The sequence below is a fragment of the Rattus rattus genome, chromosome 5, assembly GCF_011064425.1.
Source record: "Rattus rattus isolate New Zealand chromosome 5, Rrattus_CSIRO_v1, whole genome shotgun sequence".
NCBI lineage: Eukaryota > Metazoa > Chordata > Mammalia > Rodentia > Muridae > Rattus > Rattus rattus.
The window spans coordinates 145,078,923-145,101,977 of NC_046158.1; the positions used below are offsets into that span (position 1 = coordinate 145,078,923).

The 23,055-nt window shown below is 53.3% G+C and overlaps 2 protein-coding genes across 2 annotated transcripts in view; both read left to right on the plus strand.

Annotated features, from left to right (window-relative positions):
• Bmp7 (bone morphogenetic protein 7) overlaps window positions 1-22,704 on the plus strand; it is a 51,104-nt gene extending 28,400 nt beyond the window's left edge. The window contains exons 3-4 of the mRNA XM_032902643.1: window positions 21,778-21,926; window positions 22,691-22,704. Coding sequence (XP_032758534.1) covers window positions 21,778-21,926; window positions 22,691-22,704 — 163 coding nt within the window. The remainder of the gene's footprint in view (window positions 1-21,777; window positions 21,927-22,690) is intronic.
• LOC116902283 (bone morphogenetic protein 7-like) overlaps window positions 13,415-23,055 on the plus strand; it is a 32,806-nt gene continuing 23,165 nt past the window's right edge. Inside the window, exons 1-2 of the mRNA XM_032904714.1 lie at window positions 13,415-13,491; window positions 21,778-21,926. The gene's annotated coding sequence lies outside the window, so the exon portion shown is untranslated. The remainder of the gene's footprint in view (window positions 13,492-21,777; window positions 21,927-23,055) is intronic.

Below are 23,055 nucleotides of genomic sequence, written 5' to 3' on the forward strand. Positions count from 1 at the left end.
GCACAAGAAGGAGCTGGGTGGCTGGGGGCAGGCAGGCAGCCATGTGGGTCAACTCTGAATCTTCCCAGGAACTCACTCAGATGCCCGGTGTATCTGAGCCCTTGTTCCTCAGGCCCAGCCTCACGAAGAGGACATGGGCTTTTTCCTGGAGGTCCGGCACCTGCTGTGCACTGGGGACCATTTTTGCCCTGGGAACTCTTGTTTGTCTGCTAGCCTGGAGTTGAATCTGGCCCTCCTGTAAGCTGGGCAATAAGTGCTCCACCCCCAGGCCATCGAGACTCTTAGCCAGACCCAGGGTTTCTCTCCGTGGCTGATGGCTTAAGGGAAGGCGCATACCCAGAGGTCGTTTGCCAACCAGTGGGGCATCCACTTATGCCTGGGGCTCTTGGTTGGCCTTCAAACCTGCCTCTCAGAATGCCTCACTGTCATGTAGCCGCATCCAGCCAGTCCCGGCCAGTCTACCTCAGATGGTTGACTGTCATGGACACACTCTTCTCCCATCTCCCCGTGGGGACATGTGGTTGAGGATCATTGGGTCTGGGGGTCGCCTCTGACACCGAGCTTTCTCTTACCTGTGCAGGACTCACTTCCTGATACCACAGCCTTGCACGCTGTTCTTCACGATGTCTGTCCCGTGTTGTGCACACCCGCCCTACCCTGTGCTGGAAGGTGCTGGAGGCACAGCTTTCTGTGTGTGCACACACGCCAGTTGCTGTTCTCAGAGGTCAGGCAGAAGGAATAAATGGGGAAGGACTTTGAGAGCATGAATGCCGCCGTGTAAAGTTTTGGTTTGCCCAAGTTTCCCAGGCAAACGGGTTGCCTAAGTTTGCCAGGATGCGGCCATGATTAAGTCTCACAAATGGCAGCCCAGAGCAATAGGACTGGATTCCCTGGAGTCTGTAACTTCAGAATTAGTCAGTGGTGCCTGTCCCCTCTGAAACCTGTGTGTGTGTGTGTGTGTGTGTGTGTGTGTGTACACTTGTGTGTGTACACTTGTGTGGGTGCACTTGTGTGTGCTTGTGTGCATGCTGTGTGTATGCCTGTGTGTATGTGCAGGTGTGTGCACGTGTGCGCACGTGTGAGTGCATGCATGTGTGCTTCTGTGTGTGCATGTGCATGTGTGTATGTGCATGTGTGTGTGTATGTGCATGCGCATGCGTGCATGTGCTTATGTGTGTGTACACTTGTGTGTGTGCACTTGTGTGCGCTTGTGTGTATGCCTGTGTGTATGCGCAGGTGTGTGCACGTGTGCGCACGTGTGAGTGCATGCATGTGCGCTTCCGTGTGTGCATGTGCATGCTGTGTGTATATGTGTGCACATGCGTGTGTGTATGTGCATGTGTGTGCGCGCAGGCTTACATGTGCTCGCTTGCACTTGTGCACCTGTGTCTGAATGTGCTCTTCTTGAAGGTTCTTGCCCTGACGTGGCTTTCAGCTGTGGGTGCTTTGAGGCTCAGTCTCTGAGCATGACCCCAACTGTTTCCACCTGGGCATTCCCCATGTCTCCTGTGGCATGAGGGCTCCACCCCAGTCTGCTGTGAGTGCCTCATCTGTCTTCTGAGACATTAGTTCTTAACGAGGATGGTTCCACGGGCAGGTCTCCTTTTGGGGGTACAGTTCTACTCATAACAGGGTGACGTGAATTCAGGAGCAAGTGGAGAGAGAAGCAAACGGCTTGAGCTGTGACAGAAGGTGGTGGCAAGACTGGTTGGTATCGTGTTGTGGCTACCAATGTCCTTAGGGTGTTTGAGTGACAGGAGCTCTGTCAGCAGAGGACAGAGGAAGAGTGTCATTGGAGCAACCACAAGGGTCCTAGGGTCACGTGAGGCAGCATGGAGAGACCAGCCGCTGCTGGAATGGGATGGGCCACCTGGGCCTTGCAGAAAACACAAAGCTTGGTGCATCTTCTCCTCTCTGCCCCTGAGATCAGGTGATAGATGGGTCCTGTCATTTCTGGGCCATGAGGAGGTATGGATTCTAGTTGACAGAGGGACATGTGGTATAGAAGCTCCCTGGGGTACTGGTGACATGGGTGGCTAGTACTGAGGGCTTGCCTCTTGGGGCGGGGCTCCTTGCTGAGCAGAGGAGGGGACACAGAGCAGCTGGAGTGCAGCCTTGAGGGAGAAGAGTTGATTGACAGCAGGAGGGCGGGACCAGTGAGGTAGTAGGTGTTCTTCCAGAGCCCTGCAGGCATGTACCCAGAGTTGGTTGGCCTCCAAACCTGCCTCACAGAATGCCTCCCTTCTCCAGGAGTTAAGGTTAACCTTTGGCTTTGTTTTCTGTTAATGTTGTTTACTCAGTTGCTTTTGAACCTAGGTGCTTCTCTGGAGGCATTGGTGGTGGTGGTGGGGCAACCCAGCTTTAAGAACCTGGATTCAAATCCTGCTAGAATGGTGTGGCCTTGGAGACTCAGTTTCTCCTCTGAGAGGGAGTGATCATGGTGTCTCCCTCCCAGGGTTATGGAGAAGTTTTTTTTTTTTTTTTTAGAGAATATTCTCCACAGTAAACGGCTCACTCAGTAATGGTTTCCCTCACTATAGGAGGGGGAGAGTTCTTAGCTGCAGACTTCCACAGCGCTGCCCTCTTCTCTGGGCTTCCAAGGACTTGTATACTTTAGGCATAGGCATGTGCCTGAGGATTCAGGCCTGAGCTAGGTATAGACGTCGGCTCTTTTGCATGTCCCCAACTGTGCATCTTCTGTCCCAAGCCTCCCACTCGCCCAGCCCAGTGCCCGCCCCTCCCCCACCTCCCAGTTCTGCCACCTCCCTGGGATCTGCGCTTAGAGAATTTAGCTCTGCTGCCCCCGAGCCACCCAGCTGCTCAGGGCCTGGACATCTGGCTTCCTGGCAGGCTCCAGAGACACTCCAGGGGTGCTGGGATTAGCCAGCTGTGGGCTGGCTTCAGCGTCTCTCCCCTGTGGGAGTCACTTTCCACCAAGTCCTCTTGATCTCTTGGAGTTGGAAGCCTTCCATGGTCTGTCCCTGCCTCAAGCCAAGCCCCAGATCTCTGGAAAGGCTGGAGAGGTAGCCAGAGCCGCCCTTGGCTGGCTGCTGGGGAGCCGGCGCTCAGAGGTGGGCCTGGAAGATGGAGGCTTCATTCTGGAGGCTTTGGCCCCGGGGTTGACACGAAAGGATCAGGAGCTTAGACTTTCTTCCTGGACCAGTCAGCTTCCGTGCCCCAGGCTTGTTTCTGCTCTTGTTTCCATCTGCAAACTGGGGGTCCCACTAGGCGCTCCGTCCCAACCTGTGCTCTTCCTGGGAGCTTCCCAGTTTGCTCCTCCCGCACTGCAGGAGCCTCAGGAGGCCAGGCCCTGTCATTCCCCCAAGGTGGAGATGTTGTCTGCAGCTGGCTGAAAAAATGTCCCCTGCTCCATCCCAGGGTCTCTGGCTGCCAGGAAGGTGACCTCAGCCTCTCTAATGCCAGGGTTTCGATCAACCTCAGCCCAAGTCACTGTGAGGGAGAGGGGGCTATTTCTGTCTGTCCTTCCAGAGAGATATTCGCAGCAGAGGAGGTCAAAGGGGTGGCTTACTGTCTCCCACCCCCCAACCCAGTGCAGCCTTTCTTGTTCCTGAGTGCCTGTAGGTGGGGACGGCGGCCTCCTGCAGGACATCTGGCTTTCGCACCTCACTTAGAGGAGGCATCCCATCCAGGGTGCTCCCACTGCAAGAACAGCTACACTCCTGTCCACAGCTCTTTCCTGCAGCCCGCTGCATCCAACCTCCAAGGCATCTGCCTTTCCCCCCTCTATCCCAGGGTGAGCAGGTAGAGCATGACCTATTATCCACACCAGGGTAGGCCATGGCTCTGTACCTCAGGACATACATGGAGGACTACAGGGCTCTGGGCAGAGCTCTGCTGGGGCCGAGGGCCAGAGAAAGGGTCTCTGGTCTCCATATCCCACAGTGGTCTCAAGGTGGCCCCAGGGGTGGCACCTCACCTCACCCTGTCCTCTGTGGGGACTTTCAGGTGGACATGGCTTTGGTTGCAGGCTCAGGATTTGATGGCCTTTTATATAACCACATTCAGACACAGCAAAGAGACATCTATCTCTAGCACGAGGACTGGGACATCTCCCATTTTGGGGGTTTTCCGTTTGCAGTAACACGGTGGGCATTCCACCCCCACAAAGGGCCTCTTTAGTGTTATCCTCCTTCCACAAACTGAGTGACTCAGCTGAGGTCACATGGTCAGGAAGTGGCAGAGGTGGGGGGACTTGAACCCAGGTCTCTGTGGCTGGCCCACCCTGCACCACTTGCATTCTGAGCCGCAACCATGAGATTCTCAACCATGGTTATGCATTGGGGTCAGTTAGACTGATCAAAGATCCGATAAAGCTGCCAGTGTGGGCGGGCTGAGCTGGGTGTCGACGTTTCTTGAGATAGCCCATGTGTTACGTTCCTTGAGATAGCCCATGTGTTCCAGGTGCCAGGCTCTGTCTGGGCAGGCGGCTGCCATCTTGGCCGACTCTTGTGTCAGATAAGCAGAATGTGGGGCACTCCTGCTTCAACCCTGGTGACCGATGGCTTGTCCCCTGGTAGACTGCTTTTTTCCTCACAGAACAGATACCTACTCTTGTGAGTGTTCCAGACTCTGTCTGTCCATCTCACTGGGGTGGGAGGAGACCAGTTGAGAGTGGGAATCCTTCCAGAAGCTTCCAGCCTTCCCTCTGCTTCTAAAGGCCTATGTGTCTGCTTTTTGCGTCTCCTGGCTTCTACCTCTTGCCACTACACCTCGGCACAAGGGCGTAAGCTTGGGATGTGAGCCGCCTTAGCAGCAAGCACTGTGTAGCAGCAGACCAGCGCTATCCTGGAAGATCATAAGAGAGGGCAGCTGTGGAAAGCCCAGGTTAGGACCACCATCTCTCCTAAAGGCCCCTTTCCCTGGGTAACACTCCAGCCCCCAGCTCTGAGCGTTGGACAAGGCAGATAATGGCTCTTGGTGCTGCTTGGTTCCTCTCAGGGGTCCCCTCGCTAATTTGCAAGGGTCACTCTGGAAAAAGCTTGCATTCAATGCCACCCAGCGGGGAGGATGGCAAGCCACTGTGTCCAATCAAGTTAGTTCTGGAACGGCAGTCGGCCGGCCGGTCCTGCTCTGTGTCCTGGAGCCAAGTGCCCACTGGCTTCCTTTCCTGTGGTCTGAGGCCAGCTGGTGGGCTACGGTGGCTGGTTTGATCCGTGTGTTTTTCCTTTCCTCCCATCCTTCATCCACACCCGGCTTCTTGGGTGTCAGTCTAACAGGGCATATCTGTGGGGCACTTGTGATAGAGTCCTGTTGGGGTTCAGCAAGGTGCTTGGCAGGGGGTTCTCGTTTTCTCAGACCCCGGCCGGCACTGAATCCCATGAAGTCCATCTGGGCAGGGGTCCCCAGTCAGGCCCAGCATTGTTGTAGACCTGTGTGCACGGGGAGGTCTGCATTTGAGATACAGTCCTCTGCCTCCTCTCCCAGTGAGAGCTACCTCTGTGCCAGAAGCGGTAGCTGTCCCCCTGAGCGGCGGCGGTCACAGAATCTGCCTGTGTGGCTACAAAACCCTGTCGAGGCCTCCTCTCCCCCCCACTTTGCAGAGAACCAAGACATGTGACCCAAGATGAAGGCTGACCAGGGCATGCATTCCTCCTTACACAGTTCTGCGAGCTGGGTCATAGGTCAGCCGGATATCCACCAGGGAAACTGAGGTAGAGAAGGCAAATGACCTTTCTGGCTTGTCCTAGCAGTGTCGTGAGGCGGCCCAGTCAGCCACCTCCAGATGCACGAGTGTGTGAAGTTCACAGGCTGCTGGCCTGGCAGGGCCTCGTGAAGCTCTGAGTGGATTCTGAATGGCAACTGCAGAGGCTTTCTGCAGGAGTGAAGCCTAAGGCACACAGTAGGCACTCAGAGAATGCCTACTGTGGGAATAGTCTGGCCTCTTGCTGTAGGGCCAGGGCCTCTTGTGTGGAGGTGTTGTGCACCACGGGGATGTGCCCACAGGTAGCTTCTGCGTGCAGAGGTCCCAGGGCATCTGCTCGTGGACTGGTTGGTCCCCCCCCCACGCTTGCCAACTGCCATGATTTCAGTCTTACCTCACCATCTGAGTTCAATTGCTAAAAACGTGAAAATTGCCTACAATTATAACAGCGCTCAATTCTCTGAGAGAATCATATTAGGCAGAGCCGGCCGGGGACTGCTCCAGAGTCTGGGGGTCGGTTGATGGGCTCTCATTGACAGGGGAATGGCTGCAGGTGCTGGGGCCCTGGGTTCTTGATGCTGGGCTGCATCTGGGGACAGTGGGCTGTAGGATCCGGTCTGTCTGGATAACTTGATCAGACGCCTTAATTCCGAAAGCACTCCGCTCTTGGATTGGGACCCCTGCTTGCCTCTAGGAACCTGTTTTTCCAAATGTATCGACATATGTGTTTCATATCAGGGCCTGTAACTGCTTCAGCCTCCTTGGAGGGGAGGCAACAGGAATCGATATTTTTCAATTTGCTTGTGAGTGGTCATCTGTAGCCGGGATAACAAAAGCCTTCTCAGACGCTAACACTGTGAGGACTAGGGGGAAACAGGTGCTGTTTCCGAGGGGTCAGCTATTTCCACAAAGCCCTCCGCTGTGTGAAACATGGGTCAGGAGCAGTGGACGTCCAAGGCTTCTGCAAGCTCTGGTTTCCCACTGCCACCCCCATGGGTGCCATCTTCTTTCTCTTGGGCTTGACTAATGGAACCCAGCACTGCTTCCTGCAGTCGGCAGTGCAGCTGCCTGACAAGAGAGAGGCAGCCAGCCGGGAAAACCTGTGGGGCCCTGGTCTCAGGTCAAGGTTTCTCCAGGGCCAACTGTGAAGTGTGTGTGTGTGCACGCTCATGAGAGTGCATGTGTGCCCCGTATATCACGTGTGCATGTGAGTGTCTCTCTCTCTCTCTCTCTCTCTCTCTCTCTCTCTCTCTCTCTCTCTGTGTGTGTGTGTGTGTGTGTGTGTGTGTGTGTGTGTGTGTGTGTGTAAGCATAAACCAGAGAGCATAAAGCGGTGTCTCCCTCAATTATACTCCACTCTCATTTCTGACATACTGTCTTTCACAGAGTCTGCAGTTTGGCTAATCTTCCTTCCCAGCCAGTCTGCTCTGCTCATCCTTAGCAATCCTTAGCACTGAAATTATACATGCACTTCCTTGCCCGACTTGCCCTGAAAGGTTACAGACCTGAGCCACGTCCCCTAAAAGCCTTCTTCCCAGCCCTGAAATGAGGGTTTGTGAAAAGTTTCAGAGAGGCCCATAGGAATAGAGGGGTGGGGCTGCAGGCCAGCATCCTTCGAGGGGGTGGGGGGTTGGGGGGGTAGCTGTGAGCTGTGGTCCACTCCCCTGCTGGGGGTGGCAGTTCATAGAGAAGGTTACATCCCCTTCTTGTAGAACTTACACTTCCTTAGGGCATCATTCAGACAGGGCTCCTAGCTCTGGTGCCGTGGGCGTTTGGCCTTCTTCTGGGGTGGCCGATGGTCAGTGGCCTCTCTAGCCTCTGACACACCTTTTGTAGCACCTAGGTGTGGAAACAGAGTAGCCAGTGGACTCTGTAGGGGCAGAGTGGTCCTGGTGGGGCAGGGATTCCAGGTCACCCAGAGCCAACAGTGAGAGCCCTGAGGCCTTGGTGCCCAGGTTGGAAGGAGGTGTCAGCCTTTGGGGCCAGCCGCTGTGGAGGGGCCAGAGCTGCATTCCGACCTCCCTTCAGCTTGTTCATGCCTACTCCTACTGTGCTTGCCTGGCCGCTAGGTTCCCGCTGATTACAGTGCCTGAGTCTACCTGAATCCACCTGCTCGAAGAATCCCATCCATATTTTTTTTTTTTGGTTCTTTTTTTCGGAGCTGGGGACCGAACCCAGGGCCTTGCGCTTCCTAGGCAAGCGCTCGACCACTGAGCTAAATCCCCAACCCCTCCCATCCAGATTTGAGAAGAGTCCAGCCTCTCCTTTCTAACCCAAGAGCCTCGTTCATAGGATAATCAGGGTCTGGCCTGGCTCTCAACACCTAGCAAGCACAAAAGTAGGAACCATTTTTCTTAGCTGCTCCTTCTCTTTGCTCCCTCTGACCCCCTTCCCTGCTTCCTGAGGCCCCCATTATGTATGTATGTATGTATGTATGTATGTATGTATGTATGTATGTATGTATGTGAGTACACTGTCACTGTCTTCAGACACACCAGAAGAGGGCATCAGATCTCATTACAGATGGTTGTGAGCCACCATGTGGTTACTGGGATTTGAACTCATGACCTCTGGAAGAGCAGCAGCTGGCGCTCTTAACCACCGAGCCACCTCTCCAGCCCAGCTGCGGAGACTCTTAAGCTCGGAAGTGGTCACGAGCATTCACTGTCACTGTCCTTCACACAGCTCTGCAGGTTTGTGTCTGTCAGGGTTGACTGATGACGTTTGAAAGCCGCATCAGCTCCCTTGGTGTGAGGGTTCTCAGGCCACTGGCTGGTGCTGCAGACGTGGGGACCGGGGTGGGGTGTGTGTCTGTCTGCTTCCCCAGTGCTGAGATTGGACACAGAGCAAGGCCTAAACCGCACTGTTCATCCGGTGACACATCGGACATCATCACAGTGAGACAGTGACACCTTGGAGCCCCCCCAACCCCCCCAAGAAACTTGGGGAGCCCTGTGGAACTTGTGAGTCAGCCCAGTGTCCTCTGGATGGACCTCTGTCTGCGGCTGGTGGCCCAGAGTCGGATCTTTCCAGGCTTGCCCTGGTCACATTTCTGAAATGCCACAGGATAGTAAACAGTGTTCCTGCGGCCTCCTGGCATAGTTCTTTCCTACTGTGTGGGTCCTGGGGATCAGACTCAGGTTAGACTCGGACCTGAAGCCACTGAGGGTGCTGTGGTCTTTATACCTGCTCCTTAGGCTCGGAGGCAAGTGCAGTTACCTGCAGAGCCATCTCGCTGGCCCAGGTGCGCTCTCTGCATGGTGTATCACTCGTTGGCCTTAATATGTCTGATAAACTAATGGGCCTGTTAACCATGAAATGGTTTGTATATGCCCATGTGAGCGTGTAGGTGTGCATGTGTGTACTTGTATGTCAAAGCCATGACCACAAATACCATCCACTTCGTTTTTAAAGATTTATTCATTTATTATATATAAGTACACTGTAGCTGTCTTCAGATGCACCAGAAGAGGACATTGGATCCCATTACAGATGATTGTGAGCCACCCTGTGGTTGCTGAGAATTGAACTCCGGACCTTTGGAAGAGCAGCCAGTGCTCTTAACCTCTGGGCCATCTCTCCAGCCCCTCGTTTTTTTGTATTTTGACGTGAAGTTTTTCACTGGCCTGCAGCTCAGTACGCAGGCTAGCCTGGGCAGCCAGCAAGCCCCAGGGACCTTTATCTCCTCAGTGCTGATACCACACGAACACACCTCAGCTTGTCCACAGTGTGCTGAGGAATTGAGCTCAGATCCCGGTGCTTCCGCAAGGCAACTTTACAGACTGGTTCATCTCCTTAGCTCCCTGAGGTGGTTTTGTCTGAGGTGTTTTCGACGCACCTACATGTCCACATGTTCCTGATTTAATCTGATTACTCGATAGCTGGTGATATCTCATTTGCATAAATCAGGTGTTTACTGCTCTGCGCCCCGTGGTTCGGGTTGCGTGGAGCACGAGGAGGAGTGTCGACTTGCAAGAATAAGGTTTGCACTAGGCTCTGAAAAGTTCACACTCTGAATAGTGGGGACTTCTGTCTGTGAGAGTGAGATAAGCCTGAAGGTGACTGGACTGTCCTCTGCACACTACAGAGGGCCCCAGGGCAGGGCACAGCCATGGCATCGCTTGCTTCTTCTGTCTGCGGCTCAACGCACCGCCAACGCCAAGTTCATTTTCTTGCTACACCACGCTCCCTTCCTCTTTTGGTATCTGGGTTTTGGAAGCTTAAAACAGTCTGTCTGTGGTTCTTTTCTTCCCCTGAAGGTTGGAAAGGTGACACGATGAGAAAGCTGTTCGTGTTGGCTCGTTGACGCCTTCCCGAGTGTCCGTGAGGAGGAGTGAGGTTTCCTTGCCCTATTTCAGGGTAGAGCTGGAGGCTGCAGGAAACGGGGGCGACTGGCGCAAGTCTGGAAAGATCCGCCTTTGCGCCACCAGCAGCAGCAGTCAGGGGTCCGTCAGGAGGACACGGAGCTGACTCAGAGCTCCACAGGGCTCCCCACGGTTTCTTGTGTGTGTGTAGGGTGGCCTCCCGAGGGCTCTCTGTGATGATGTTCGATGTGTCACCAGATGAACAGCGTGGCTCAGTCCTTGACCGTGTGCACTGTGTCCATTGGACCTCACCAAGGGGAGTGAATGGGCAGCTTCCCTGCCCCCAGTTTCCAAGTCTAGAGTACCAGTCAGGGTCCCTGCAGGCGGTGGGAGGAGGTACCCGGAGTCTCTCCCTAGTCAGTGTGGGCGATCGCCCTGGGATTTAGGATCAGATAGGAACAGTGGGCAAAGATCCCAGGGAGCTGGGAATCCAATCCATGTCTTGGGACACTTGTGACATTCAGAGAGAAACATTCACTCTTCTTCTTTAAATTTTTTTTTTTTTTTTCGGAGCTGGGGACCGAACCCAGGGCCTTGCGCTTGTTAGGCAAGCGCTCTACCACTGAGCTAAATCCCCAGCCCTTAAATTTTTTTTACATACATATTCGTTTTGTGTTACTTACGTATTTGTTGGGTGTGTGTGTGTGTGTGTGTGACCAGAGGACCATCTGAAGAACTCGGTTCCTTCCACTGTGTGGGTTCTGGGGGTCATGCTTTGTGTGAGCCCTTTAAGCCATCTTGAGGCCCCTCAGAGCCTTTAATGTACATATATGCATCAGGACATCTCTGGAGGCCAGCGTGCTTGTTTCACCATAAGCCCTGTTAGCCTCTGGCCCTCTGCTAATGGGGCACACTTTGGAGACCCTGATACCTTCCAAACCCATCTTCTTGCAGACAGGCTCTTGAAGCCCCGAGCATGAATGGCCGCTTGTTCCCTGCATGTAGCAGCATGGCCCTTCTTCTGGTTGCCGTGCAGGACGTCCTGGGCCCTCTGCCTGGTGGGCTTCCTCGGTGGGCAGCCTGCCAGTCCTGGGCTGGCTGGGAAGGCTGTGGGTGGCCCCAGCTCAGTCTGTGGTAAGAGGTGTTGTGGCTTTCCTCTGTTTTTCCACCTTTCTCCCAAACGACTTAATTTTGGTCTTCCTGGATATGTAAGGCCTCCAGAAAGCGGTTTATAAAAAGCATCGGCCTCTCTGACTTCATCAGCCAGCCTCAAGGACGCCAGGACCATTTAGGTCCCTGTTGGAAAAGCAGGGCATTTCCTAACACTGAGGTGGGCAGCTCCAGGCGCCGGGTGACCTGACCCTGCAGGGGCCAACTTGGCCTCAGGACTTTGATCTGCCTCCCAGGCCTCCTTGAGGCCTGGAGTGTGCGTGTGCATCCTGGGCTGGCTCCAGGTACACCATCCAAGTGCCTTCTCTCCTGACTCATGAGGGCTCTGCCCACATGATATCATGCTAGACGGGGATGGGATTGCTTGTGCTCTCTGTTCCCCGTCCCCGCATCGTGCCCAGCGGGATGAAGGTGTGGAGGATGAGGAGGGTGGGGGATAACTGGCAAAGGTTCTGCCCCCCAACATTCTTTCTATTCTCCAGCGCTTAGCACCTGACTTACAGTGGCCAGAAGCCTGCGGGCTGTGACCCCAGCCACCTGTGTACTCATAGCCACCTGTACCCTCTCCCCACTGGTCTCATACGTGGTCCTCTCTGTCCCCTCTGTCACATACACTTGTGCCAGCCCTCCTGTCTATACTGGTCTATACCGCTTCTGTCATTCTCCTCTTGCCCTGCTGGGGTGTCCCCTTGAGCCTCCTCCCCCACGTCTTGTGCTTTTCCTTTCCTCTCCCATAGTCTTTTCTTCTAGGTGCTTCGTTAGCACTTTGGTCCCCCAATTTGTGCATCACTGTCCTGGGCTCTGGTCCTCAGACCCCATTCTGGCTGCCTTTGTCCCCGGCTCTGGCATAGACCCCTGATGCTGATGCTGGCCCGGTGGCTGTAACAAGGGACCACACATTTAACGGGTTAAAAGTACAAGCTCTCAAGCTGGGGAGATGGCTCGGCGGAATAAAGTCCTCGGTGCATAAGCATAAAGACCTGGATCTGGAGGCTCACCACACAAAGGAAAGCTGGGAGTGCGGGGCAGTCAGGCACCCTTTAATGCCAGCATTCAGTGGGTAGGGGCAGGTGGATCTCTGTGAATTTGAGGCCAGCCTGGGCTACCCAGGGAGACCCTTCTTCTTTGTTTTGTTTCTTTGTTGTGTTCTGTTTTTAAGGCGGGGCACAGTGATGTGAATCCACAATCCCGCTGTGGAGGGCAGAGAGACAGATGGATCCTGGTGCTCTTGCTGGCTAGCTGGTTTGGGCAACCACAAACATGAGGCTCCAAGTTCACAGAGGGACCCTATTGCAAAGACTAAAATGGCATACATATTACAGAGGAAGACAGCAGATGTCTGAATTGGGCTGGGGGGGGTGGTGGTGGTGGTGGTGGTGGTTGGTGGTGGTGGTGGTGGTGGTGGTGGTGGTGACTCAGTTCCTAGCCTTTTCTGGCTTTTAGAAGTGGCCTCTTTTCTTGGTTGAGGGTGCTCTGCCAACAGTCACGTCGTGTTGATGACTGACTCTCCACTGTCTCCTTTTACTAAGGATGACTCTGTGGTGATTTTGAACCTCACAGGTGGTGAGCTATGACTGAGAGACCCTTCTGGTGGTGAGCTCTGCTGAGGGTCCCTGCAGGTGGTGAGCTCTGTCTGGGGGTCCCTGCAGGTGGTAAGCTCTGCTGAGGATCCCTGCAGGTGGTGAGGTTTGTCTGAGGATCCCAGCAGGTGGTGAGGTATTCCTGAGGGTCCCTGCAGCTGGTGACCTCTGCCTAAGGGTCCCTGCAGCTGGTGAGCTCTGTCTGAGGATCCCTGCAGGTGGTGGGCTATGCCTGAGGGTCCCTGCAGGTGGCACACTGCACTTGAGGGTCCCTGGAGGAGCTCCAGCTGAGTCTCAGGCTGTGATATTGAAGAACCTGCCTTAATTCTGAAACTTGAATTCAGGGCCTGGAGTTCGTTAATTATGCACTCTACTACTGAGCTATGCGCCCCCCCCTCTAACTCTGTCTCTCTCTGTGTCTCTCTCTGTCCCTCTCTCTCTCTCTCTCTCTCTCTCTCTCTCTCTCTCTCTCTCTCTCTCTCTCTCTTTTCACTTTGAGGCAGAGTTTACCCAGATTGCACAGGCTGGCCTCGAACTTGAAATTGTTCTAGTAGTTGGGGTTGTAGGCCTACACCACCGTGTGTGACTTTGAGAACACTTTTAGTCCTATCTCTTTAAGGCAACCACCCAGATTCCCTTCCAACCACCACCAGCAGCAGCGATACAGACACTCCCCCCATTCTCAGCTGCAACTAAGATGTCTTGCAGGGACTTCAAGGTCCTCCTGGGCCCTCAAGACCCTGGGTACTGCGCCCTCTGGCAGGAATCAAATAAGTTATGTTCCCCAAGGTGGGACTGGGCTCTGAAACAGGCCTTCACCTGTGGTCGAGAGCCCTCAGATTTTCCAGGGGGCCCCCTGGGTCTTTTTTTTCCCCAAGAAAAAGACCATTCTTGGTAGTCTTGATAGCAGGACAGGTGGGTATCCCCAAGGGAATGGTTGAAGGCTCCTGGGGTTTGCAGACTAGAAATAGCCTCAGAGTAGTCAGAAGTCCCAGACAGGACTCTCTGCCCTCCCACACTGGAGATTTAAAATACCCACTTTCCATGGCGGCAGAACTTTCCAGGGAGCATGTGTTGGGAGACCTGATGTATGTGTGGAGGGCAGCTCCACCCACTTCCCCTCCAGGGCTCGGTTTGGTAGGTTTCTGCCGTCCACCGGTTTCCTTGGGAGGAGGTGCCCTGGGCCTGGCAGCTTGCGTTCCACCGCCAGGTGGTTAATTATTAACAGCACAGTGCCTGCACGGGGTCAGCACAAGTTCACGCCATACAGAGTGGGGCTCTAGGGAAGCCTGGGTTTCTGGAGGGGAGAAGGTGACCTTCTGTGTCTTGATGCTGTGTGTGTGTGTGTGTGTGTATGTGCTCGTGCATACATGTGTGCACACATCTGTGTGTATGCGTGTGTATGTATGCATGTGTGCGTGTGTGTACGTGCACACGCAGCCCAGAGGATAACCTCAGACCAGTTGAAGTTTCCACCTTCTAGAGTCCAAAGAGTACACAAGCAGGCTTCCTGAGCGAGGGCTGCAAGCTTTAGGACCTTATTCCTGCAGGGGGCGCTGTGCCGAGTATCAGGATCCCCACCCGTGAGTTTTATCCATTTAAAAAAATAGAGCGTCTCTCGGCCCTCATCGGAGAAGCTTCTTGTTGCAGTAGATGGAGATCAACAGAAAGACCCACAACTAACTAGTCAGGGTGCAGAGAATAAGAGACGATGGAGTGCTCAGCCTTAAATGGGACAGTTCTATCACACACGCGCGCGCGCGCGCACACACACACACACACACACACACACACACACACACACACACACACACACACGCACGCTTCCCTAGACTCAGGGATCATTGCAGAAGGAGTGTAAGAGCCAGAGGTGGTGGATGACTACAAAGAAACGCCATGCAGGGCTGCTCATATGATGTACACAGTAGGTGTGACAGCATGCAGGGCTGCTCATTTGCACACAGTAGGTTGACAGCTTGCAGGGTTGCTCATATGATGCACACAGTGGGTGTGACAGCATGCAGGGATGCTCATAGGATGCACACAGTAGGTGTGACAGCATGCAGGGCGGCTGCACATTTGATGCACAGTAGGTGTGACAGCGTGCACAAGATCTGTTCAGACTCAAGCCAGAAAAAGAAATGTACAGCATGTGGTTCATATATGGGGGCAGTTCATGTGCTCATATTTGGAGGCCAGAATTTGAAATCAGGTGTTATCTTCAGGAATGCCTTATTATTGGAGACACTATTTCTCCCTGACCCTGGTGCTCACCAATTCAGCTAGGTTGGCTGCTAACTAAAACCCAGGGATCCTCCGGTCTCTGCCTCCCAAGCACTGCCATGCCCAGTTTTTTTTTAACAGGTGCTGGGGATTTGAACTTGCTTGCAATACAAGCACCTTGCTGACTGAACCGCCCGCCCTGTCCTTTTTATCTTTCACATTTGTTTGTCAGTTTGCAGAGGACGACCTGTGGCTCCTCTCTCTACCCTGTGGATCTGGGACTTGAACTAGGCCTGTCAGGCTGGCAGCAGCAAGCGCCTGTACCCACTTTCGTTTCCATTTGCTTTTCCCTGACAGCGGCTGTAGCCGACTTCTTCCCTGTGTCCTATCAGAATTGGCTACACTTGGCCTCTGAGGCAGCCACATGCGACTTGGCTGTGTAGGCTTGGAGCCTGTCTTCCCGTCTTGTACTTTCTTGATCAGCTTGACTAAGACGGCATTGCTGTTGGCTTTGGTTGTGAGCCTACCCTTTAGGGGCTGAGCCATCTCTCCAGCCCCATCATTGATTTCCCGAAAACCAGGAAATCTTGTGAGGATGGGGAAGGCGCCTTATGCTTTAATTTCTCTAGTGCATACTTGAGGTTTAATCTTTTCTTCTTTTTTTCCTTTCTTCCTTCCTTCCTTCCTTCCTTTCCTTCCTCTCTCTTCTCTTCTCTCTCTCTCTCTCCTTCCTTCCTTCTTCCTTCCTTCCTTTTTTTTCTTTCCTTCCTCTGTCCCTCCCCTTCTTTTCCCTTTCCTTCTTTCCTTTCTGTCTTCCTTCCTCCCTGAGTTAGATTGTATTCCCAGGTGTTTACATGCTGTGCACCCTTCTGCCCAGTGCCCACGTCCCTTTGCCACCAAGTAGGTTTATGCAGTTCTTTGAGGTGGCCATGGAGCGCTCTCCTGCCTTGGACATCCTGTAGTGTTTTGGGCAGTCCTCTTGGGGGACTGGTTTCAGTACTGTGCGTCCTGCGTGCGTACCTTTATCTGGAGCTGACCGTCCACAGTGAGTAGTTTTGAGTCACAGATACTCTGCTAAGGAAAGTGCTTAGCCAGGTGGTTCTGCTGTTTCTGGGGCCATTGGAGGTCACCGATGAAGCTGGGAGCTGAGATGCCCAAGCTGACACCTCACTTAGGAATGGAGTCCTGACAAATGCAGCCCAACTATGCATGTAAGGAGGACCAGTGCATAGCTAAGAATGTTTTTTTTTTTTTGGTTCTTTTTTTTCGGAGCTAACCTATCCTTCACAATGTGCCCTTTCATGTGCCCTTTCACTTTGCTTTAGAGAACATCCTCCATCCTGTGTCTGCTTCAGCTAAATGTTCCTTCACATGTTTGCCCCAGCAAAACACCATCCAACCGACTTTCCAAAGAACCCTGAAGCCTTTTGCTCCTGCTGCTGTGCTTTGTTGATGGACAACGTGTCTGTGATCTGCCGGCCTCTTGGTCCTGCTGCTGAGCTTTCTTTGATTGACACCCCGACTTCCCTGATAGTGATGATGGATTGACTCTACTCCCTGGAGACATAGCTAAAAGAAATACCTTTTTGTTTAAGTTGCTGCTGGTCGTGGTGTTTATCACAGCAATGGAAAAGTAGTTGATATACTCTCTTTGCAGACCCTCCAGCTGAACGATCTCTTTCCCCCTCTTCAGGAGACGTCAGAGCCAGGGGTTCTTCTATTGCTGTGACAAAACACCGTGACCAAAATCAAGTTGGGGAGAAAAGGGCTTATTTGGCTTACACTTCCACAGCACTGTTCGACATCGAAGAATGTCAGAACAGCGACTCACGCAGGGCGGGAAGCTAGAGAGGCAGGATCTGATGCAGAAGCCACGGAGGGGTTCCGCTTACTGGCTTGCTCATCATGGCTTGCTTTCTTATAGAACCCAGGGCCACCAGCCCTGGAAGGGCCCCACCCACGATGGACTGGGCCCTTCCACATCAGTCATTGATTTAAAAATGCCCTACGGTCTTGTGAATGGCCTAATCCTTTGGAGGCATTTTCTTAATTGAGGTTTCCTCCTCTCAGATGACTTTAGCCCATGTCAAGTTGACATGAAACTATCCAGCACAGGAGGGTCCCCTCGTCTCCCTTCCCCAACCCCCACTGCAGCAAGGCTTGCTGACTTGGTGACTCAGTTTGCAGGGGACAAATCTAGAAGCAACTCAGATTCTCAAGGCCTGGCCCTGCCTGGACCTTATTCCCACAGGGACCTGTTGACCCAGCAGGTCACACAATCAGCCTGGACATCAAAGATGGAGACCAGCCTCCTCTGCTGGATGAGGGAATGCATCCTGGCCACACAAACAGGAGGAATTGGTGGTGGTCATATTGAGAGAGGCTTGCACGGCTGTGAGCGCCTTTGCACGTGTGTGACATCCACAGCTGACAGTCTTTGAGAATACTCAAGCAAGTCCTGGGGTTTCCTAGAGTATAGCAGGGGGAATCTTCTAACCCTGCCATAACCAGTACAGTGTGCGTCTCAGGAACACCAGGGAGTGTGCCTGTCTTCCTTGGCTCTCCCCAATGGCCGTGTAAGGTGACCCTGCTCTCCTTTTACTCAGGCAGACACCAGAGCCAAGGATGAGCTGTCTTGGTTTCTGTATTTACCCTCCGGGATCCCACGCTCCTCTGGTGATGTCTCTGTCCCACACAGTGCAGAGAATGGCAGACACCGTGCAGGACCTAACAGATCCTGCATCCCCCTCCCTCCCTGCTGAGATGTGACCTGGGGGTCAGGGGATGGGGACAAGGCTCAGGGATAGAGGTTCTTAAATTAGATTTGCTATGGCACCAAGTTCTGCCATGTATAAAGCAGCAGCACCATGTCCCCAGGTCCACACGTGAGACAGAAACCACATCTGCTGCCTGAACTCATCACGTAGATTGGACCTGTAGCAGTCCCGGTTGCTGGGATTACAGGCGTGTGCCACCACACCCAACGTGGGAGTGGCATCTAACATGACTGAGGACTGAGGGAAGTTCAGAGTGCCAAGCTTGGAAAGCCCCCAGGCTTCAGGGGTAAATGAATGTGCATCTGTTCCCAGGGGCCCTAGCACCTGCCAGTTCCCCACCTCCGCACTCCACCAGGGCTGGGCAGGCAGCCGTTGTGCTCCAAGTAATGAAGGATGTCCCGGGGCCCATTCACTGCTCTCTGAGTCCCCTTGCAGTGGATGCTATGAGCCAGACCAGGAATCCACTTTCCCACGAAGTTGGGAAAACACTGTTGAGTACCTGTGGTCCCAAGTCCGTTCTGATGAGGGATCTCTACACCTCCATCCCCTTCTGTCCCTTCAGATAAGGTGCGGCTCTTCCACGAATGCCTGGGATAAGCTGCAAACGGAGATGGCTATAGGGATTGGCCGCCTTCTTGGTGATCCGGCCCGGCGGCAAGTCACGTCTGGCCTCGGTGTCCTGGCCTTTCATGAAAGAAGGCTTAGCATTCGTGGGCAGGAAGCCTGTGTGAAGAGTTGCCCTGTCCCCCGGTCACGGGCATCGTTTCCTGTGCCAGCATCTGCTCCCCTCTCCCTGCACATCTCATATCTCAACAGCGTCACCATCGTGGTTTCTCATCTTGTGCTTGGAGCAAATGTCTCCAGTTGGCTTGGAGTGACATCTTCCAGCCGCTGTCTGTCAGGGTAGTGAAGTGCTTCAGTCCAGGGAGCTCTCCAGAGTCAGGGAAGCCATCAGGCAAACTGGAGATGAAGCCAGACAGATTTCCATGTGCGTGCATGCGTGTGTGTGTGTGTGTGTGTGTGCGTGTGTGTGTGTGTGTGTGGCTTTGAAAGCTATGGTAAGATATTCCCCAAACAAGTTCTGCGGCCACTCCTAAAGGGGCATCCAGGTAGGAGAATCTGAAGATTGGTTATTATTATTATTACTCAGTTTGGACATCAGAACCAAACTTAGGGCCTTTCAAACCCTGTGTGGCCCTAAAAAGCTTCCTCGATCCAGTAATAAGTCACAGAGAGGACAACTACAGCAGATCTGGAGGCCCCCTAAGGGACAACATAGGATCTTACCCTGCGGCTCGTTTACTGGTTTAAGACAAGAATTTGTAGCATCTTAGTTCATTTAAGATGCCGTGATACTTTCCTAAGACTGGGAAACTTAGAATAACAGAAACTCGGAAGACCATGAAACTACTGGTCCCCTCACACCTGCCTGGGCGCTAGCTCTCGGAGTCTGGTGGTGTCCATGTTTGGTTTCTGACTGACTGTTGAACTTCTGAGAGCAATGTTGATGGGTTCTGAGTCAAGAGAAGTTAAAAACATTGGCTCCAAGTCTGGGTACAGCTTAGCTTCCCCGCTTGGGTGCGTTGATGGGCCTGGTGGCAGTTTAATGTATTATGGCTTCCAGCAAGGAGAGAACATGGAGACCTCTGAGATACATGGACTGATGACTGGGAAAGGCCAGGAGTTTAGTAGGAGGAGGGGATTGGGACCAACTGGAGGCTCTTTTCAGACTGGCATCTGGGTTGGCTGTGGGTGCTGTTAGTGGAACACAAAGCAATGGGTCGGATTCGTCAAAGGCTCTGAGAGTTTAGAGGAAGGCCCATCAGGCTTTTGCATCTCAGTCCTGCCCAGTGAGATCTCCCCGGTTGTGTGGGCCTGGATCCCCAACTCGTAGGGTTGTCGTGAGGACCTGGAGACAGGAATCTGCCTGAATTTTCTTCCCCAGAGGCCGACCAGTGAACTGTGCTCAACCAACAGTTGCCATATCTAAGGGTTTTGCGTATGAACAGCAAAAACGTTTCTCTGTTCCAGGGGAGGCAGCCACCCCAGGGCTGATGGCAGTTGTGAGGGCCCTGGGGTGGGTTCAGGTTGGAGAGGGGTATCACTACGTCAGTGCCCGGCACAGCATGGGGTCTCTAGCATTTCAGTTGACCACCAAAGGGCTCAGAATGTTGAAACTGAGTCTCGATAACTAAAAATCCACAGGAGGTGTTTTGAATACCTTATAGATTGTATGCAAGGGCTGGGTGGTGTTCATCGACCCATCCCTCTTCCACATACCAACACATGCATCACCCTCATCCATCCATCCTTCACCCGATTCATCCATCACCCCATCTATCTAACCACACATCCACCCATCCAACACCCCATCTATCCATCTATCATCCATCCATCCATCTACGTACCCATCCATCCATCTATTCATTGTCCATCTACCCATCATTCATTCATCCACCCATCCACATAACCATCTATCAATCCATTTATCCATCCATCAACCCATCCATTCATCACCCCATCCATCATCTATCCACTCATCCATCCATCACCCCCATCCATCATCTATCCATCCACCCACCCATCCATCCATCACCCCATCCATCATTAATCCATCCATCACTTCCATCCATCCATCACCCCACCCATCCACCTCTTTATCTCATCCATTCTCCCTCTATTCACCAATCCTTCCATCCACCTCTCATCCATCCATCCATCTACCCACCCATCTATCCATCTATTCATTATCCATCCATCCATCATTCATTCATTCATCCACCCATCCACATAACCATCTATCTATCCATTTATCCATCCATCAACCCATCTATCTATCCATCATCCCATCCATCATCCATCCATCACTCCATCAACCCATCATCCCATCCATCATCCATCCATCAACCCATCCATCTATCCATCATCCCATCCATCTATTCCTCCATCCACCCACCCATCCATCCATCCATCCATCACCCCATCCATCCATCACCCCATCCATCATCCATCCATCCACCCACCCATCCATCCATCATCCATCCATCCATCTTCCATCCATCCATCTACCCCTTCTCCACCCATCCATCCATCCATCATCCATCCATCCATCACCCCATCCATCATCCATCCATCCATCCACCTACCCACCATCCATCCATCACCCCATCCATCCATCACCCCATTCATCATCCATCCATCCATCCATCCACCTACCCATCCATCCATCATCCATCCATCCATCACCCCATCCATCATCAATCCATCCATCATCCATCACCCCATCCATCCACCTCTTTATCTCATCCATTCTCCCTCTATTCACCCATCCATCCACCTCCCATCCATCCATCCATCCATCCATCCATCCCCCACCCATCCATATGCCATCTCTCCATCATCTGTCTCTATCTTTATCAGTTCACCTCTCCATTTACCCACCTACATATCCATCCATCTATCCATGTATCCAACGTCCACCCACCCATCCCTCTGCTCATCCACGCATCCATGCCCTGTCTATCTCTCCTACCCACCTGCTTACCTACCTACCCACCCACCTGTCCATCTTTCCTCTGTTCATTTACTCACTCAACCTGTCCAGCTCCATAGCTACCCATCCATCTTCTATCCGTAAATTCATCCACTGCTCCGACTCCCAGCCACTTTCCATCTCCAACAGGGTGCATGGAGCTCTTGGCGTGGTGGCAGACTCATGGTGGATGACCTTGTTGATGTTACCTTCTGCCCCAGACACTTGCAGGCTGAATAATTCCTGCCTCTCCTGTGTCCTGCTGGGGTCCCCTGACGTACGGTAGAGTGAGATGACCTGTGTCAGTTCCCTATTTAGGGAAATTCGATCCTTTCTTTCCCATCACAACTGCTGAGAGGTCATCGTACCCAGGTCCTTTTCTGACGAGTCTGTGTGAAGAGGACCGGTGCCCTGCCCCCGCCTGGTGTCTTACACAGAGCCTCTCCTGTCTGTAAGCTGCTGGGCTGTCAGTGTGGCCGGGCTGTGACCTACCTAACCCTGAGCCTGTGTCTCTCTGTCTCCTCTCCAGGGAGTCCGACCTCTTCTTGCTGGACAGCCGTACCATCTGGGCTTCTGAGGAGGGCTGGTTGGTATTTGACATCACAGCCACCAGCAACCACTGGGTGGTCAACCCTCGGCACAACCTGGGCTTACAGCTCTCCGTGGAGACCCTGGATGGTGAGTCCCAGACACCAACGCCTCTAGTCCCAGGGAAACCTCCTACCCTTGAGCTTCAGAAGGGCCTCAGTAGCAGTCCACAAGCTTGTTCATGTTGTTTTGTCCTCTGCCTGCACCCACCAAAACCAGCCTCGGTACTCTGGTTTCTCGCCTAAACCCAACGCTTCCTCTTGCTGCTCATACAAGAAGAGCGTGAGTTGGGCAAGCTTGGCCGGAGATGGCCTTGCCGCTCACAGCATCGGCAGGGGTGCAGTCATGTTGGATGTGCAGAATCTTGGCTCAGCCGAGACCTGCTACATGAGAACTTCCCAAGGCTAGAGCCCTGAGGTGACATAATACACGCAGAACAGCGGGGTGTGCCAGCCAGGCTTTCGGCTCCCTGCCCTGGCACTCCTGGCTGCCTGGGAAATGAAGCATGGCTGCTGGCATCCCTGGTCTTCGAAGTCTTCAGACATTGCCAGATGCTCTCTATGGGGTGAGATTGGAGCCCTGAAGGCATCTTAGTGGTCTGAGTCGCCATTGTTAGCTGGACCTTCCTGAAGCGTCTCCCTGGTTCCCCCTCGTGTGTGTGTGTGTGTGTGTGTGTGTGTGTGTGTGTGTGTGTGTGTGTGTGTGTGTGTGTGTGTGTGTGTGTGTGGGGGTATTGCACATAATCAAAGGTGACCTCAGAGCAAGGCAGGCATCAGATCTCTTTGAGATCAGAGTTACCAGGGGTTGTGAGATGAGTGATGTGGTCCTGAGAACTGGACTTGGGTCTTCCACAGGAGCAGTGTCTTAGGGTATTACTGCTGTGCACAGACACCGTGACCAAGGCAAGTCTTATAAAGGACAGCATTTAATTGGGGCTGGCTTACAGGTTCAGAGGTTCAGTCCACTATCATCAAGGTGGGAGCATGGCAGCACCCAGGCGGGAATGGTGCAGGAGGAGCCGAGTTCTACATCTTCACGTGAAGGCTGCTAGCAGAAGACTGACTTCCAGGCAGCTAGGATGAGGGTCTTAAACCCACACCCACAGTGACATACCCACTCCAACAGGCCACACCCACTCCAACAGGCCACACCCACCCAACAGGTCACACCCATTCTAACAAGGCCACGCCCACTCCAAGGCCACACCTACTCCAGCAGG